The sequence below is a fragment of the Scyliorhinus torazame genome, chromosome 9, assembly GCF_047496885.1.
Source record: "Scyliorhinus torazame isolate Kashiwa2021f chromosome 9, sScyTor2.1, whole genome shotgun sequence".
Lineage (NCBI taxonomy): Eukaryota > Metazoa > Chordata > Chondrichthyes > Carcharhiniformes > Scyliorhinidae > Scyliorhinus > Scyliorhinus torazame.
The window spans coordinates 134,227,188-134,245,777 of record NC_092715.1 but is presented as its reverse complement, the minus strand read 5'-3'; the positions used below and the strand labels follow the sequence as shown (position 1 = coordinate 134,245,777).

Below are 18,590 nucleotides of genomic sequence, written 5' to 3'. Positions count from 1 at the left end.
ATCCAGCTGGATGAGTCCAGCAGAAGGCTCTGCACCTTCAACACACTATTTGGAAGGTACTGCTATAATCGTATGCCGTTTGGCATTGTCTTGGCCTCGGAGATCTTCCATAGAATCATGAGCAGATGATGGAGGGCATTGAAGGGGTTCGTATGTATGTGGACAACGTTATCATATGGTCCACGACCTCCGAAGAGCACATCTCTCGTCTCCAGCAGGTATTCCGCCGTGTCCGTGCCAATGGCTTCAAGCTGAACAGGGCTTTGGCATGAGAAACTTAAGTTCTTTGTTGACCAGATATCTCAGCAGGGTGTGCGCCCGGACACAGACAAGGTCAAGGCCATCAAAACCATGAACACCCCTGAAGTCAAGAAGGCGGTGCTGCGCTTCCGAGGAATGGTAAACTTTTTGGGCAAGTTTATCCCAAACCTGGCCTCACACAGCATGGCCCTCAGACATCTGGTGAAAAAGTCCACTGCCTTTGAGTGGCAGGCAGCTCACAAGCAGAATGGTTGGAGCTGAAAGCCAAGCTCACCACTGCCCTTGTATTGGCATTTTTTGACCCTGACAGGAAAACTAAAATCTTGACAGATGCAAGGCAGGACGGCATTGGCGCGGTGTTGCTCCGGTGCAATGACACCTCATCCTGGGCACCGGTTGCCTACGCATCACGGGCGATTACACCCACCGAGCAGCGGTACGCCCAAATTGAAAAGGAATGCCTGGGCCTTCTCACTGGAATTCTCAAGTTCCACGATTATGTCTACGGCCTGCCGATGTTCACCGTCGAGACGGACCACAGGCCTCTGGTCCACATTATCCACAAGGACCTGAACGACATGACGCCCCGGCTGCAGCGCATCCTCCTCAGACTCAGAAGGTACGACTTTGAACTCGTGTACATGCCTGGCAAGGAGCTCATTATTGCGGATGCCTTGTCCCGCTCCATAACCTTGCCTGCTGACCCGCCGGCATTCATCCAACCGATTGAATCACAGGTGCGGCTGTGGGCCAGCAACCTCCCTGCGTCGAATGAAAAGGTGATTCGCATTTGCGACGAGACAGCCAAAGACCCTCTTCTGCAGCGTGTCATTCGCCACCTCGCCAATGGCTGGCAAAAAGGGCAGTGCCCTCAATTCTTCAATGTGAAGGACGACCCGACGGTGGTTGATGGTGTGGTGTTGGGTGCTCTGATGCACAGATGAACCAACACAGTTGTATTTGGTACAACTCTATTTTATTTCAACTGCTATATACAATTCGGTCTGGATACTCTGCACGTGGTGTCTCCCTGAGTGTGTAGTGTAACAGGTCCTGTCATTGTCCTGGTCTCCAGCTCTACTGGCCACCAGGTGTCGTGTTTGTCCTTTTATACTGTCCCTGTCCTTGTCTGTGATTGGTTGTGGTGTTGTGTGTTCTGATTTGTCTGTTGGTGTGTCTATCATGATGTGTGTGTTTGAATATCATGACAGATGGTATCCTCCTCAAGCTGGACTGCATTGTTATTCTACTCAGTCTCCAGAGCTTGGTGCTCCTGCAAATCCATGTGTGACATCTGGGTGTCGAGAAATGCAGGCGCAGCGCCAGGCAAGCTGTCTACTGGCCTGGGATTAGTCAGGACATCTCGAACATGGTCCTCAACTGTCCGACCTGTCAACGCTTCCAGCCAGCACAGAGCAAGGAGACGCATCAGCAGCACAAAATCGTGACCTCCCCGTGGTCCAAGGTGGTCATTGGCTCTTTCACGCCAATGGTCGTGATTATGTGTTAATCATTGATTATTTATCCAACTACCCAGAAGTTGTGAAGCTCTCGGACCTCACATCCAAGACCGTCATCAAGGCCTGTAAGGAGACGTTCTCCAGGCATGGTATTCCACTCACTGTCATGAGTGACAATGGTCCTTGCTTCAGCAGCCAAGAGTGGTCAAGATTTGCCCAGTCATATTAGTTCAACCACGTCACTTCCAGCCCACATTACCCACAGTCCAACGGGAAGGTTGAGAAAGGAGTGCACATAGTGAAGCAGCTCATCTGCAAAGCCGCGGATTCTGCTTCTGACGTCAACCTTGCACTGCTTGGGTACAGGGCAACCCCTCTGTCTACCGGCATGTCTCCGGCTCAACCCCTGATGAACAGGGACCTGCGGACGACTCTTCCAGCCATACACTTGCCTGACCTGGATCATCTCCCGGTGCTGCAGAAGGTGCAGAAACTCAGGGACCGGCAAAAGCAGGGCTATGACGCTCATGCCACCGATTTGCCTGTGCTATCCCCGGCGGATGCTGTTACCATCAAGCTACCTGATGGAGGCTGGTCAGCTCCAGCTGTTGTTCGACAGGCTGCTCCTCGATCGTATGTTGTGCATGAGGCTGATGGCTCTGTTGTGCGGCGAAACAGATGGGCACTGCGCACAATTGCCCGCCCGCAACCACATTCTTTGTTATTTCCATCTGTTATTGTGCCACCTCCTGACACCTCGAACCACGAGGCCACCAGTCAGACTTCCAACCCGCCTATCAAGGCGCTGTCATCCCCACCACCACCTCTCCGGCGGTCGACCAGGATCAGATGCAAGTCCCAGAGACTGGACTTATGAACATTTGTTTTGTTTGCTATGTTCTGTTTTCGCACATTAGAAACCTGTTTTCACATGTACATATGTTCCCAGCTGCCATAGTATGTAAATAATTTAGTTTTTCGGCCTACACACGTAAATACTTTCACATATGCTACAGAAAAACATTTCAAAAGGGGAGACGTCATGATATGCAGACATGCACATAATGAGATACAGACAGGCAGCTAATGAACACAGAAAACAGGACATAACCAATCAGCAGGCGGAACACTTGGGGGTGGTTTCCCACTATAAAAGGCAAGAGGCACTCACACTGCCTTTTTCCACTGGGGACATTTACAGAGTAAGTCAGGGTGTATATATCACACAACAGCTCCAGCACGTGGCTAAGAGCTAGTCTGGTTCAGTCAGACAGAGTAACCACACTTAGGTTAGCAGAGAGTCGAACTCATAGAGAACTGTGCTAACTGTGCTACTGGTTCAGTAAATCAGATTAAACTAACTTCAAGGTCTGGAGTATCTTTCAGTTCAGGCTGCATCCAGTTGCAGCCCGTGTTATTTCAGTGTGCTTAACACGACAGGACTGGTCATGGCAAGTGATGGTCCCAAAAGGTAGGAAACCTACTGTCCCAAAGTTCAGTGACAATGTGCTGGGGGCACGTCTCGAAGCAGTTGAGGAATACTAGGACATCCTTTATCCCACAATAGAAGAAGGAAGAGGCTCACTGGCAGCCAGTGTGTCAGCCCCAATGCTCAGACCACCTTGGAAGAGGATCCGGAGGACCCACTGGATGTAGAGCTATTACATCATTCAGCCATGTCCTCCACTGGTGAAGAGACACACAGCTGGGTGGGACCTAGTCATAGAGCAAGCTCAGGATCACAATCTGCTGAACACAGCAGATTTGGGTCCACAGTAAATGGAGCTACGGACATCCATGGGCACTAACACTCTGAGGACAGATGGAGCCATGCCCTGCAGAATCCGAGTCAGATGACGAGCCTCTGGACTTGGCCATCACCACAGCAAAGAAAGACATGGGAACATCAGGTATTGTTGTCAGATGCTGCCATCAGATTGCAACAGCCGATGGAGAATCCGCCTGTGCTCAGTTTGGTGTTATAGTGCCTTCATGCCAGTGCACTGAGCTCAATATTAGTATGATGCCGATTGCAATGGAGACCTTAGTCCAGGACATTGCGCCTGATATTCACTTGGATCTGTATTCCATGCTCTAGCTATAGGTGGGATCCATCAGTGGCTAAGCAAGAGGTGGACGGGGCAACTGAACCTCACTCCAGGTGCCCTTCTCCACAAATAGTCAGAAAGGGGCTCTCGGACACCCATTCGGAAGAGCACCGTCAGCTGGACCATCTACCTACTCCGAGAGTGTACAGCCAATTCCAATCCCCTCTGCCTGTGACTCCATCATCTGCAGCTGCACAGACCGAGGAGGGTGCACTTGCTCCACAACAGGAGATCCAAAGCAGGCCAGGGCTATCCAGAGGATGCTTACCAAGTTCATCACAGACATCAGGGAGTAGCAGTCAGCAGGCTGCCTCCACCTCTGCTGTGGATGTTGTGGAAGCACCTAGCGGTAGGGTAAGAAAAATTAAGAAATACTAAGAGCGCAAAGGTAGCACAGATGTCCATAATCTATATACTGATTTCACAAATGTAAATAGATTTCCTGTGCATGAATCACAAAGGTATCATGAAAGTACAGCACAATTAGGAAAGCAGATAGTATGTTAGCCTTTGTTACAAAGTGATTAGAATATAAAAGTAAATAAGTCTCACTGAGTTTGTATAGGGCCTTGGTAAAACCACACCTGGAATATTGCTTCCGGTTTTGGTCTCCTTACCTAAGGAAGGATGTACTTGCCTTAAAGGGATTGCAACAAAAGTTTACTAGATTGATTCCCAAGATGAGGGAATTGTCTTACAAGAAGAGATTGAGTAGTTTCAGCCTATATTTCACACAACTCTTAGATGCATTCAATGTGGGTGAATTCTGAACTTGGCAATAAAAATGGCATCACTAAGCTGGGCAATTGTTTGATAGGAGCCAGATTATTCCTTCAACAGACAAGTTCTATCTCATTCAGCATGACTAGTGCTATTAGACAGATTTTCCCTTACTCAGTTCAGATATACTGAGATCAACTGTAGCAGCCCCACCGCCAACTTATGTGAGATTAGTGGGCAGCACGGTAGCATTGTGGATAGCACAATTGCTTCACAGCTCCCAGCTCCAGGGTCCCAGATTCGATTCCCGGCTTGGGTCACTGTCTGTGCGGAGTCTGCACATTCTCCCCGTGTGTGCGTGGGTTTCCTCCGGGTGCTCCGGTTTCCTCCCACAGTCCAAAGATGTGCAGGTTAGGTGGATTGGCCATGATAAATTGCCCATAGTGTCCAAAATTGCCCTTAGTGTTGGGTGGGGTTGCTGGGTTATGGGGATGGGATGGAGGTCTGGACCTTGGTGGGGTGCTCTTTCCAAGAGCCGGTGCAGACTCGATGGCCGAATGGCCTCCTTCTGCACTGTAAATTCTATGATTCTAGTGATAGATTGAGACCTAACTGTTAGATGCAGGACTAAACAGTGGGCGGGATTCTCTGATCCAGTGGCTAAGTGTTGATGCCATCGTAAAAACTGGAGCCTTTATGACGGCGTGAACGGGCCACTGTGAGTAGCAATTCTGGCCAGCAAAAGGGGCTAGGGCGGGCGGCGCGAGAAGCGGGGGGGGGGGGGAGCGGCACCAGACCGGCGTTGGATAGGCACGACACGTCAATGACGCTGGACCGTGTTGCTTAAGGTGCGCGAGCGGCGCTCAGTCCCGAGACCCACAAGATGGCCGCCGCCCACCGTTCCGAGGTTCAGGGATACGCTGCTGGGGGGGGGGGGGGGGGGGGAGTCCACGACCTGGACACGCTGCTGGGCATGGTGGAGGAGAGGAGGGCGGTCCTTACCCCTGACGTGTGTCGTGTATTCACCCTAGGGTAACACGGACTGCAACTGGATGCAGTTGTACTGGAAAGTAGACTCCAAACCTAGACGTTGGTTCCAAACGATTTATTGAACTTCTGGAGCAGTGCACACAGCTTGCTGTGGGTTGACACTCTACTAATCTAAGTGTGCTAACTATAACTAACTAGACCAGACTAGCTCTGAACCACGTGTAGAAGGTGCTAACTGATATCTACACCCTGACTGTCACTACAGTTGTCACCAGTGGAAAGAGGCAGAGTGCTGATGCCTCGTGTGTTTTATAGTGGGAACCCCCCCCTAGTGTTCTGCCTGGTGATTGGTTGTGTTCTGCCCTGTGTGTTGATTGGCTGTACTGGGTGTCTGTCACTGCCTGTCTGTATCTCATTATGTGCATGAGTGCTTATCATGACAACGTGGACACCACCACTCGCGCAGCACCGTCCGGTGTTTGTGGAGGGAGGTGGGCAATGCCTTCAGCACCGTGGGGCACACCCCATGTATCGGCAACCAGTTCCGGAAGAAGATGTACGACCTTATGAGGGCAGGCAGGGTGAGTACACAGTGACGTGCCCCTGTCACCACCCCTGCATACCACCCACACATGTGAAAGGTGCCCCCCCCACCCCCCAGGGGGACGGCGCAACCCCCGACCTGACCCACATGTGCTGCACCCACCCATGCCAGGTGCTTTGGCCGGGTGCCCCGTGCTGCCATGCCATCATTTACCCAACATCAGCGCTGCCTGTGTCGGACCGCCTAACACTTATGTTTGATTCCCTCCTCTCCCCACCACCCCAGGATAAGACTGCCCACAACCACAGAGAGCGGGAGAGAACCGGAGGGAGTCCACCCGTACTGCACCCCCTCACCGTCCATGAGCAGAGGGCATTGGACCTCGCAGGCAGAGCCAAGGACAATGAGGTTGCCGGCTGTCAGGTCGGAGGCGAACCAGCAAGTGAGACTCCCCTGCCTGACTCCACCCCCCCCTTACCCCATACCCCCCATGCCCCACTGCACCCCATCCCCCCATGCCTCACTGCACCCCCCTCATCCCACTGCACCCCCCTCACCCCATGCACCACTGCACCCCCCTCACACCATGCCCCACTGCACCCTCTCACCCTATGCCCCACTGCACCCCCTCACCCCATGCCACACTGCACCCTCTCACCCTATGCCCCACCGCACCCCCTCACCCCATGCCCCACTGCACCCCCTCACCCCATGCCCCACTGCACTCCACTCACCCCATGCCCCACTGCACTCCCCTCACCCCATGCCCCACTGCACCCCCTTACCCATGCCCAAACTGCACTCCCCTCACCCCATGCCCCACTGCACTCCCCTCACCCCATGCCCCAATGCACTCCCCTCACTCCATAACCCCTGCACTCCCCTCACCCCATGCCCCACCACACCCCTTCACCCCATGCCCCACTGCACCCCCTCACCCCATGCCCCACTGCACTCCCCTCACCCCATGCCCCACTGCACTCCCCTCACCCCATGCCCCACTGCACCCTCTCACCCTATGCCCCACTGCACCCCCTCACCCCATGCCCCACTGCACCCCCTCACCCCATGCCCCACTGCACCCCCTCACCCCATGCCCCACCGCACCCCCTCACTCCATGCCCCACGGCACTCCCCTCACCCCATGCCCCACTGCACCCCATCACCCCATGCCCCACTGCACTCCCCTCACCCCATGCCCCACTGCACTCCCCTCACCGCATGCCCCACTGCACCCCCTCACCCCATGCCCCACCGCACCCCCTCACCCCATGCCCCACCGCACCCCCTCACCCCATGCCCCACAGCACCCCCTCACCCCATGCCCCACTGCACCCTCTCACCCTATGCCCCAATGCACCCCCTCACCCCATGCCCCACTGCACTCCCCTCACCCCATGCCCCACTGCACTCCCCTCACCCCATGCCCCACTGCACCCACTCACCCCATGCCCCACTGCACCCTCTCACCCTATGCCCCACTGCACCCCCTCACCCCATGCCCCACTGCACCCTCCTCACCCCATGCCCCACTGCACCCCCTCACCCCATGCCCCACTGCACCCCCTCACCCCATGCCCCACTGCACTCCGCTCACCCCATGCCCCACTGCAGCCCTTCACCGCTGTCCTCCAGTCTAATGATACATGCTGTATTGTGTCTTACAGGGCCAGCCGCCGGTGGATCCGAACCGTCTGGCATTGCACGTCCACGGTCAGTGCAAGGCCCAGTGGCCCCAGGGACGCAGGCCACGGCGGGGAGGCCAGACGCCATGGAAGCCCTTCCACTGACACAGAGACCCAGGACACTGAAACCCAGAGGACAGTCACCCAGGACACCAAAAGCCAGGACACGGACACCAGGATCCAGATGCACATGACACCGAGGACACTGACACACAGAGGACAGACACACAGGAAACTCACACACAGAGGACTGTCACACAGAGCACGGCAACCCAGAGGACTGACAGACCGGACAGTGACACGCAGACGGGGGCGACTCAAGGACCATCGGGCCAGGGGTCGACGCAGGAGACCCCGGACTTTGGCTCCGTCGACGACCTTGACTTCTCGGCACTGCTGTCTCCCACACCCTCCACCATCGCAGAGACTATCACCTCGGTTGGGCACTTTAGTGATGAGGCTTCTGGGACACTGACTGGTGCCCACTACATAGCCAACAGGTAGGCCATCCAGGAGGCCGGAGGAGCAGCCTGGCCCATCCAGGCCGGGGCGCCCCAGGAAACGAGCGCCAACAGGGAGCCAAGTCGCAGGGCAGGGGTCTCAGCAGTCCGCCTTCACTCCTGCTGTACCGTCTGGGGAGGCACAGAGACGTAGTGGTGGGGCCCGTAAGGCCAGGAGGTTAGACACCTAGTAAGTTGGCACGGGTGCAGGGCACAGTTTAGTTATAGGGCTAGGGCACGTGTATATAACCTTTCTAATTAAACTCCAGCACATCGCCCCTCTGCTGGGTTATATTGTGCAGGACACAGCAGGCCACAACGATGCAGCCGACTCACTCCGACGGGTACTGGAGGGGGGGGGGGTATCCCTCGAACATGGCGGGGATGAACGATTGTGCCAGGATAAACGCGTCATGTACACTGCCCGGGTACCGGGCGCAGACGTGCAAGATCTTCATCTGGTGGTCACAGACCACCAGAATGTTCATGGAGTAGGTCCCCTTCCTGTTCATGAACACGTCCCTGTTCTCCGCTGGTGGCCACACGGTGGCGTGCACCGCATCGATCGCCCCCGGTATCCTGTATCCTGTCCACGGCAGCGAATCCCACTGCCCAGGCATTCTGGTGGGCCCAGTCCACAGGGAACTGGATGTAGCGGGCCGCGATGTCATACAGGGCATCCGTCACTGCACTGATGCATCGGTGTACTGATGCCTGGGAGATGCCGGACAGGTCCCCACTCGGCGACTGGAACGATCCCATGGCATAAAGGTTCAGGGCAACCGTAACCTTGACGGCCACCAGGAGAGCATGTCCACCCCCGGTTCCACGCGGTGCCAGTTGTGCCATCATGTAGCAGATATGGGCGACGGTCTCCCGGCTCATCCGGAGTCTCCTCCTGCATGCCCTGTCCGGCAGGTCCTCGAAGGACATGCAGCACCGGTAGACACAAGGCTACATCGGGCGCCTCTGGCGCCGTGGCACCACCTCCCCCTCCTCATCCTCCCCATCCACATCGGTATCCCCATCTTGTGACTCACCCCCGTCGTTGTCCTCCTCCTCCTGCGCAAAGTCCCGGAGAATCGATAGATGAATTCTACGCCGCGCTACTAATTTTGGGACGGGCCTGCAGCTGCCCGCCGGTGAACGCAAATGAACACACGGACATGTTAATGAGCGATGCTTTTGTGGCAGGTATGAACTCCTCCCAAATCCGCCAAAGACTTTTAGAAAAAGAGTCGCTAGGACTCTCAGAGGCACGGGCCCTAACAGCCTCCCTGGACGTGGCCGCGCGAAACACCCGCGCCTACGGCCCCGACCGCGCGGCAGCCCATTGTGCTCCGTACGCACCCGTCGCGACACACCCACCCCCCCCCCCGGACACCCCACAGGCTTGCGCGGTTCAAACGCCAAGTCGCACCGGGGGAGCCCGCTGCTATTTCTGCGGCCAGGCGAAACACCCCCGGCAGCGCTGCCCGGCCCGCGCAGCGATCTGTAAGAGCTGCGGGAAAAAGGGCCATTTCGCGGCTGTGTGCCGGTCCCGGGAGGTCGCCGCTGTCCCAGGAGAACAGGGAGCCCTGCACGCCTTTTACGCTCCCCAACCCCCAGAGAAGAGGGAGTCCTGCGTGTTCTTAACGCTCCCCAACCCCCCCAGCGCCCCATGTGCGACCCGCAGGCGCCGCCATTTTGGGTCCCGGCCACCACGAGGGGAGGAGGGGCGCCGCCATCTTGGACCACCCCAGACCTGTGCGACGCATGGGGGTGGCCATTTTGTCCACCCCCGCCGCCATCTTGTGACCCCCCAGCCATGTGCGATGCATGGGGGCAGCCATCTTGTTCACCCCCGACGCCATCTTGGACGGCAACGACGGACCCCAGTGTCGACGGCTCCACGGGGTTCGAAGAAGACGCTCAACCATTACGACCACGTCTGGCTTCAATGACGCTGGACCAAGCACGGCCCCGGACGCTCCAGACGACGACGACAACGGTGCTGATAAACGGGCACGAGACACCATGCCTGGTCGACTCCGGGAGCACGGAGAGCTTTATCCACCCCGACACGTTAAGACGCTGTTCTTTGACCATCCGTCCCAGCGCACAAAAGATTTCCCTAGCTGCAAGATCCCACTCCGTACAGATCAAAGGCTTCTGCATAGTTACCCTAACGGTGCAAGGGAGGGAGTTCAAAAACTACAGGCTCTACGTCCTTCCCCAACTCTGCGCCCCCACATTACTGGGATTAGACTTCCAGTGCAATCTACAGAGCCTAACCTTCAAATTCGGCGGCCCAATACCCAACACTCACTATCTGCGGCCTTGCAACCCTCAAGGTTCAACCCCCATCCTTGTTTGCAAACCTCACCCCGGATTGCAAACCCGTCGCCACTAGGAGCAGGCGGTACAGCGCCCAGGACCGGACCTTCATTCGGTCCGAAGTCCAGCGGCTACTGAAGGAAGGCATAATCCAGGCCAGCAATAGTCCCTGGAGAGCACAGGTGGTAGTAGTAAAGACAGGGGAGAAGCAAAAGATGGTCATAGACTATAGCCAGACCATCAACAGGTACACACAACTAGACGCGTACCCTCTCCCCCGCATATCCGACATGGTCAATCGGATTGCCCAATATAAGGTCTTCTCCACCGTGGACCTCAAGTCCGCCTACCATCAGCTCCCCATCCACCCAAGTGACCGCAAGTACACAGCCTTCGAGGCAGACGGGCGATTATACCACTTCCTAAGGGTCCCATTTGGCGTCACAAACGGGGTCTCGGTCTTCCAACGAGACATGGACCGAATGGTTGATCAACACGGGTTGCGGGCCACGTTCCCGTATCTCGACAATGTAACCATCTGCGGCCACGATCAGCAGGACCACGACGCCAACCTCCAAAAATTCCTCCAGACCGCTAAAGCCTTGAACCTCACGTACAACGAGGACAAGTGCGTTTTTAGCACCAACCGGCTAGTCATCCTGGGCTACGTAGTGCGCAATGGGATAATAGGCCCCGACCACGAACGTATGGAACGTCATGGAATTTCCCCTCCCGCACTGCTCAAAAGCCCTAAAACGCTGCCTGGGGTTCTTTTCATGCTACGCCCAGTGGGTCCCCCAGTATGCAGACAAGGCCCGCCCCCTAATACAGACCACGACCTTCCCTCTGTCGACAGAGGCTTGCCAGGCCTTCAGCCGCATAAAAGCGGATATCGCAAAGGCCACGATGCGCGCCATCGACGAGTCCCTCCCCTTCCAGGTCGAGAGCGACGCCTCCGACGTAGCTCTAGCGGCCACCATTAACCAAGCGGGCAGACCCGTGGCCTTTTTCTCCCGAACCCGCCACGCTTCAGAAATCCGCCACTCCTCAGTGGAAAAGGAGGCAATACCTGGCCGGCAGGAGATTCACTCTCCTCACGGACCAACGGTCGGTAGCCTTCATGTTCGATAATGCACAGCGGGGCAAAATCAAAAACGACAAGATCTTAAGGTGGAGGATCGAGCTCTCCACCTTCAACTACGAGATCTTGTATCGTCCCGGAAAGCTGAACGAGCCGTCCGATGCCCTATCCCGCGGCACATGTGCCAACGCACAAATTAACCGCCTCCAAACCCTCCACGAGGACCTCTGCCACCCGGGGGTCACTCGGTTCTACCACTTTATTAAGTCCCGCAACCTCCCATACTCTTTGGAGGATGTCCGTACAGTCACAAGGAACTGCCACATCTGCGCAGAGTGCAAACCGCATTTTTTCAGGCCGGATGGTGCGCACCTGATTAAGGCTTCCCGCCCCTTTGAACGCCTTAGTCTGGATTTCAAAGGACCCCTCCCCTCCTTCGACCGCAACACATACTTCCTTAATGTGGTGGACGAGTACTCCCGCTTCCCATTCGCCATCCCCTGCCCTGACATGACCGCGGCCACAGTCATTAAAGCCCTGAACACCATATTCACACTGTTCGGTTGCCCCGCATACGTCCACAGCGACAGGGGGTCCTCCTTCATGAGTGACGAGCTGCGCCAGTTCCTGCTCAGCAACGGTATAGCCTCGAGCAGGACGACCAGCTACAACCCCCGGGGGAACGGGCAAGTAGAGAGGGAGAACGGCACGGTCTGGAAGACCGTCCTACTGGCCCTACGGTCCAGGGACCTCCCAGTTTCACGGTGGCAGGAGGTCCTCCCGGACGCCCTCCACTCCATCCGGTCACTACTGTGTACTAGCACTAACCAAACGCCTCATGAGCGCCTCCTTGTCTTCCCCAGGAAGTCCTCCTCTGGAACGTCGCTGCCGACCTGGCTGGCGGCCCCAGGACCCAACTTGCTCCGAAAACATGTGCGGGCGCACAAGTCGGACCCGTTGGTCGAAAGGGTTCACCTCCTTCACGCGAACCCGCAGTACGCTTACGTGGAGTACCCCGACGGCCGACAGGACACGGTCTCCCTGCGAGATCTGGCGCCCGCCGGCAACACACACACCCCCCCGACACCAATCACCCCCTCCCTGCCACCGCCGCACCCCGCGACCGCCCCCCTTCCCAGGAGGATCGGTCCTCCTCCCAGGCCCGACCAGGAGTGAAGCCCAAGCTGAAACCGTAAGGCTCCCGGAGACGACAACACCGGAACAAGCACCACCACCACCACCGGGGCGGAGGCGATCGACACGGACGACCAGACCGCCCGACCGACTCGTGGCGTCGATCTAACACTACAATATGTGGACTTTTAACGAGAACATTTTGTCTTTTTCTCCTGATGATTACTGTAAATAGTTTGAAACAAAAAAAAACCTTGTACATACTGTAATAACATGCGAAAGTTTTCCTCCCAGGACCAGCCTTGTAAACCCTTACCACCATGCGAAGCATCACCCCGCCGGGTTCATTTTTAACAAGGGGTGAATGTGGTAGTATGCATTAGGGGTCATGTGGGACTGTGAAGCCGTGATGTCACTGGCTGACAGATCCCGGGTCCTGGTTGGCCGTTGACCTCTAGCTCCGCCCTGAAGGCGGAGTATAAGAACCAGGAGTCCTCCCCCACAGGCCAGTCTACTACTGAACTGCGGGGGAACAGTCACGCTTAATAAAGCCTCATCGACTTCACTCTATTCGTCTCTCGGAGTCTTTGTGCGCTACATTCACGAAGCTAGCAGCAATCTCATTACCAAGAATTTCTGAGTACAAACTATTGGGCCAATTTTCTGAATGCAGACTCCCAGCATATAAAGCCTTGCTGTACATCAGGCAATTGCGCACAGACTCACCATGTTTCTGCAAGGAATAAAAGGACAAAGTTGTGGAGGGCACCCTAAAATTCCATCCTAAATGCAGACCTCCATGCTGAGTGTGAATTCAGCAAAGTTGAACCAGTTAGGCCAGAATTTTCCTGTGGTGGACGTGGGTTGCCATTGGCTGCCAGTGGGATTTTTTGATCCCACCACATTCTATGGCGTTTGGTATGGTTCGTTTGTCCCGCCACTGCGCAACCCGCCACAAGGGATTGCCTTCAGGGGGCCCGGAAGATACCACCAGTGGGAAGGACTGGAAAATCCTGCCCTTAATTTCTATAACCTTTCACCTGGAAGTTGCTGTAAATTAGGGGGAGATGAAGACATAATGGTAATATCAGTGGGCTAGTAATCCAGAGGCTCAAGTTAATGCCCAAAGATTGTGGGTTCTAATCCCACTTTGGCAGCTGGTGGAATTAAAATTTAATTAATAGATATAAAGCTATTCTCTGTAATGGTGAGCATGAAACTATCATCAATTGTCCTAAAAACCCATCTGACTCACAAATGTCCTTTCACGAAGGAAATCTACCATTCTTATCTGCTCTCGCCTCCCTGTGATTCCAGATCCTCAGTAATGTGGTTGACTCTTACCTACCCTCTGAATTGCTTAGCGGGCCATTCAGTTCAAGGGCAATTAGGGATAAACAAGAAATGCTGGCCTTGCCAGTCACACCCATATCTCATGAAAGAATAAATTAAATTAGAGATCAAAGTGGCACTGCTCTCTCTAAAGGGCATCCGGGTTCTGTTTTAACATGGCAAGCATCTATGCATCTCCTATAACCAATCTGATTGGAGCATTGTTAATGAACAGCGCAGTGTCCGAACCAGGAACTGTAAGTTAGAATAGTGAATTCAATTGGCTAGATTTTCCAGTGACAGTAGCTGTGGGACGTTTAGCATTTGCTACTACAGGACGTCAGAGGTGTTCTTCCCAAATTCCAGAGTTTTCACATGCTACAGTGTGCTAATCCAAATATTGCAGTGGGGCTACAAACAATTCTCCCAAAGATTTGCTGCTTTAAATACCATGGGCGTCATTCTCCGACCCCCCGCTGGGTTGGAGAATCGCCGGGGGCTGCCGTGAATCCCGCCCCCGCCGGTTGCCAAAGTCTCCGGCACCGGATATTCGGCGGGGACGGGAATCGGGCCGCGCCGGTTGGCGGGCCCCCCCGCTCGATTCTCCAGCCCGGATGGGCTGAAGTCCCACCGATAAATTGCCTGTCCCGCCGGCGTGGATTAAACCACCTTTTGAACGGCGGGACAAGGCGGCGTGGGCGGGCTCCAGGGTCCTGGGGGGGGGCGCGGGGCGATCTGGCCCCGGGGGGTGCCCCCACGGTGGCCTGGCCCGCGATCGGGGCCCACCGATCCGCGGGCGGGCCTGTGCCGTGGGGGCACTCTTTCCCTTCCGCCTCCGCCACGGTCTCCACCATGGCGGAGGCGGAAGAGACTCCCTCCACTGCGCATGCGTGGGAAACTGTCAGCGGCCGCTGACGCTCCCACGCATGCGCCGCCCCGAGATGTCATTTCTGCGCCAGCTGGCGGGGCAACAAAGGCCGTTTCCGCCAGCTGGCGGGGCGGAAATTTCTCCGGCGTCGGCCTAGCCCCTCAATGTTGGGGCTCGGCCCCCAAAGATGTGGAGCATTCCGCACCTTTGGGGCGGCGCGATGCCCGTCTGATTGGTGCCGTTTTGGGCGCCAGTCGGCGGACATTGCGCCGTTTCGGGAGAATTTCGCCTCATGTGCTGAGAATTTTGACGAGTTTCCCACTAATTCCAAATGAATTAACCTTTAAATTTTACACCTGTGTTTTCAAGCATAAGAAACCTACTCTCAATTTGCAAATACTTCATGAGGAAACCCACCTTATTTTAAAGGTTAATATTTTTTGAACATTTCTTAACACGAAACATTTTAAGCATCAGGTAGATTTTACTTGTTTCTAAGATTTTTTTTTTCAGTATGATTTCAAACTTTTAAAAATTTATCCGATCAAATTTATTCTACTTTTTAAAAATGTTTGTATTTTTGGATTTTCCAACACGTTTTCACAGCGGCAGCCTTTTTGTTTCAGTTTTTGTGGTGCAGTCACGTTCATGTCCACTTGCCATTCTCACTTGAACAAGTCTGCAATGCTGGGTTTTGCTGCAATGCTTGCCTGGAGGGAATCCACCCTGAACGTTCAGGCAATTCAATCGTATTTGTGCTTATTTGTTTGTTTCTTTGGTTTGAATTATATGGTCCTGTACCATCAAAGACCATTACTGTGCTGTTGCCCTTTTGGTGGGTTATTTATAAATCAGAACATATCTGTTAGCGTCTGAACTGAAAATAAATGCTAATTAATAGAAATATGGATTTAAATTTTACATACCTACCCTCCAAAGCTTCTTTGGTTCCTGAAGTTGAGTAAATCAAGTTAAAGATGCTCAACTCAGCCTCCTAATCACTCCTCGGTCCTATCTAAGTGATCACTTCATGTTATAGTCTCAGCTACATCTTACACTCCAATTCCACATTACTAATGGTTCCCCGTTCCCTCCACTTCACCCTATCATTCACGCAACTATTTTGTCTTGCTATCTTCTCCCTTCAAATGCCTCCGAGAAACCAATCTTTTCCCATTTAAATTTCTCCTAGTTAGTCCATCTTACTGCTCAGTTGAGCACCCCGAGATATTATATTATGTGCAAAGTGCTTTATAAGTTATTTATATTATTTTAAAAAAAGAGTTCAATGGATATTAGTAGGTAGCTTACCAGTGTAGCAGATTGCTGGAACAACGTTTTGGGTGATAGGATGCCCATGAGCAGAGAAAGGCAACAAAACACAAAAAGGCTACATCCACCTGTATGCATCTATTACTGCCAGAGGTAATTTATTTGTTGTGCAGGACATCAACAGTCCAGAAGATAGCTTACTAAGTGTGGGCTGGGTTATGAGCAAACAGGTTTTTGTCACATGGCAATAAAAGGCAGGATTACACTGTCTTTTGTTGCAGTTTAAATGTCACTTACTTCTATTTACATGCACATTTTGCTGATGAAAGCAAACATATAAGCCTAATTTAAAGAGGCTTGTAATATTGTTAGTGCAGTGCAGGCATCAGAAATGCTTATCCAGTACTTGGATACAAATCCCAGATTTTGCCTCTATCAATATTGTGCAAATGTAAAAAGAAATATTAACTGCCCAGTTAGCCAGGAGTGTAACCGTACCTCCAGACTTAGTCTGCATAATATATAACTGAAATACATCTTAAGTTCTCTCTGGGGCCAACTGGATGTTACTCTGTTTTAAAAGATAAAGAAGAAAAATGACAAGAAGAAGAGTGTTCATTACCTTGACAGCATGTGTTGACTGCACTGATTCGTCATCTGCCAAAGAGTGTACACTGGCTTCTGTCTCATCTGGGGACCTCTGTAACACAAAGTAATTGATCAAATTAGCTCAAAAATCCATCCCACACAGATAATTTAATCAGGATAGCTTATTAGTTCTCCACAGATATCACTATTCTGAGAGAAATGTCTGACATATTAAAACTCCCATTAAAATACTAAGCGAGTCTGAACAGAATTTGACCTTTTTGGAGATCTGCAACCATCATGCAAACTGGTACTCAATTATGGTTTGTTACATGTATACCCTTGGGAGAGACAATGCTGAAATATTTTCTTCAGGTATAACTTATTACTGCATGTAGCACCATTGAAGCTGCAGACAATCTGACATGCAAGCGTATGATCGTAAATATTTTGAATAACCATTGATTTGTGTTAAGTCTACAAAGAAAGTCAATTTAAAAAGCATTAGAATGTGCTATTAATGAATCACATTTTTGTCCTGATGTACATTTCCACAATTTTATGTTGCCATAAATAACAAATGTCATTAAGGTTTAGATTTGTTTCGAGCTGCCTGTCATCATTATTTTGCAGTAGTTATCAAAAATTGCATAAAACACCTCAGCCTTTTGTGAAAGCTTATCATTCTGAACATTAGGTTACATAATAAAGCACAAATAAAAATATCTGCACCCAAAATCAGAATGCTTCCTATAAAGAAGCAAGTGCATAATCTATAAGGCCAACACGAGAGGAAAATTAAAACCATGTTGGAGATTTTTTGGTAGTATCAGGGGCACATGAAAAACAAAATAACAAAATGTTGTGATACAAGAGTCTATAGCCTTTGTTATGTACCAAAATATTATGATATCTTTGACTAAGATGGCACTGAATCTCTAGAGTGGGTTTGCTGCTATCAATAGGCATTTGAACAGTCAAGGCCTTGTCAAGTTCTTTCTCCTGCAGCAGAGAAAAGCAGAATTGACCTTATGAAAAACAAAGTTCCAGAACAAAAAATAGTTCCATAGCATTCAAATTAAACAGTGAATACAAATTAACTTATTTACATGTTTAACAACAAAACTTGTCAAATAGCTGTGCAAGTTACAGTTTTCGGAATGGCTGGGAAATGCAAGCAGACTGCTCCTGCTATAGCAGCATTACTCAGCTGGAAGTATGTATGCTTATTCACATAAATGCGGGGCGCGATTCTCCGAGCCCCGCGCCGGGCCGGAGAATCGCCGCAACCGTGCCATGACGTCCCGACGCCGGTGCGCGATTCTCCGAGGTGTGGAGAATCGGCGCCATTTGTGCCGGCCCATTTGACGCAGCACCGACCGCGGGCCGCTGGAATCGGCAGGGTCACCGATTCTCCGGCCCGAATGGGGCCGAGCGGCCGCACGGGATAAGCAGAGTCCCGCCGCCGCCGTTCACCCCTGGTCGCTGCTGGCGGGTACTCTGCGCGAAGGGCCAGAGGGCGGCCTGTGAGGCGGGGAAAAGCGCTCCTTCACCGGAGGGGGGCCTCCGATGGGGTCTGGCTGGCGATCGGCGGGCCGGCCTCTCCCCCCCGGGCCTACTGTGTTGCGCGGCCGGCCCCTGAATCCGCACACCATGTTGCGTCGGGGCCGGCGTGCTGAAGAAGTCCCCCGCGCATGCGCAGGTTGGTGCAGCCCAACTGCGCATGTGCGG

The 18,590-nt window shown here is 53.2% G+C and overlaps 1 protein-coding gene across 1 annotated transcript in view; it reads right to left on the bottom strand.

Moving 5' to 3' along the window:
- Positions 1–18,590, bottom strand: part of LOC140429483 (uncharacterized) — a 313,043-nt gene that overhangs the window by 166,006 nt on the left and 128,447 nt on the right. The window contains exon 5 of the mRNA XM_072516535.1: positions 16,894–16,971. Coding sequence (XP_072372636.1) covers positions 16,894–16,971 — 78 coding nt within the window. The remainder of the gene's footprint in view (positions 1–16,893; positions 16,972–18,590) is intronic.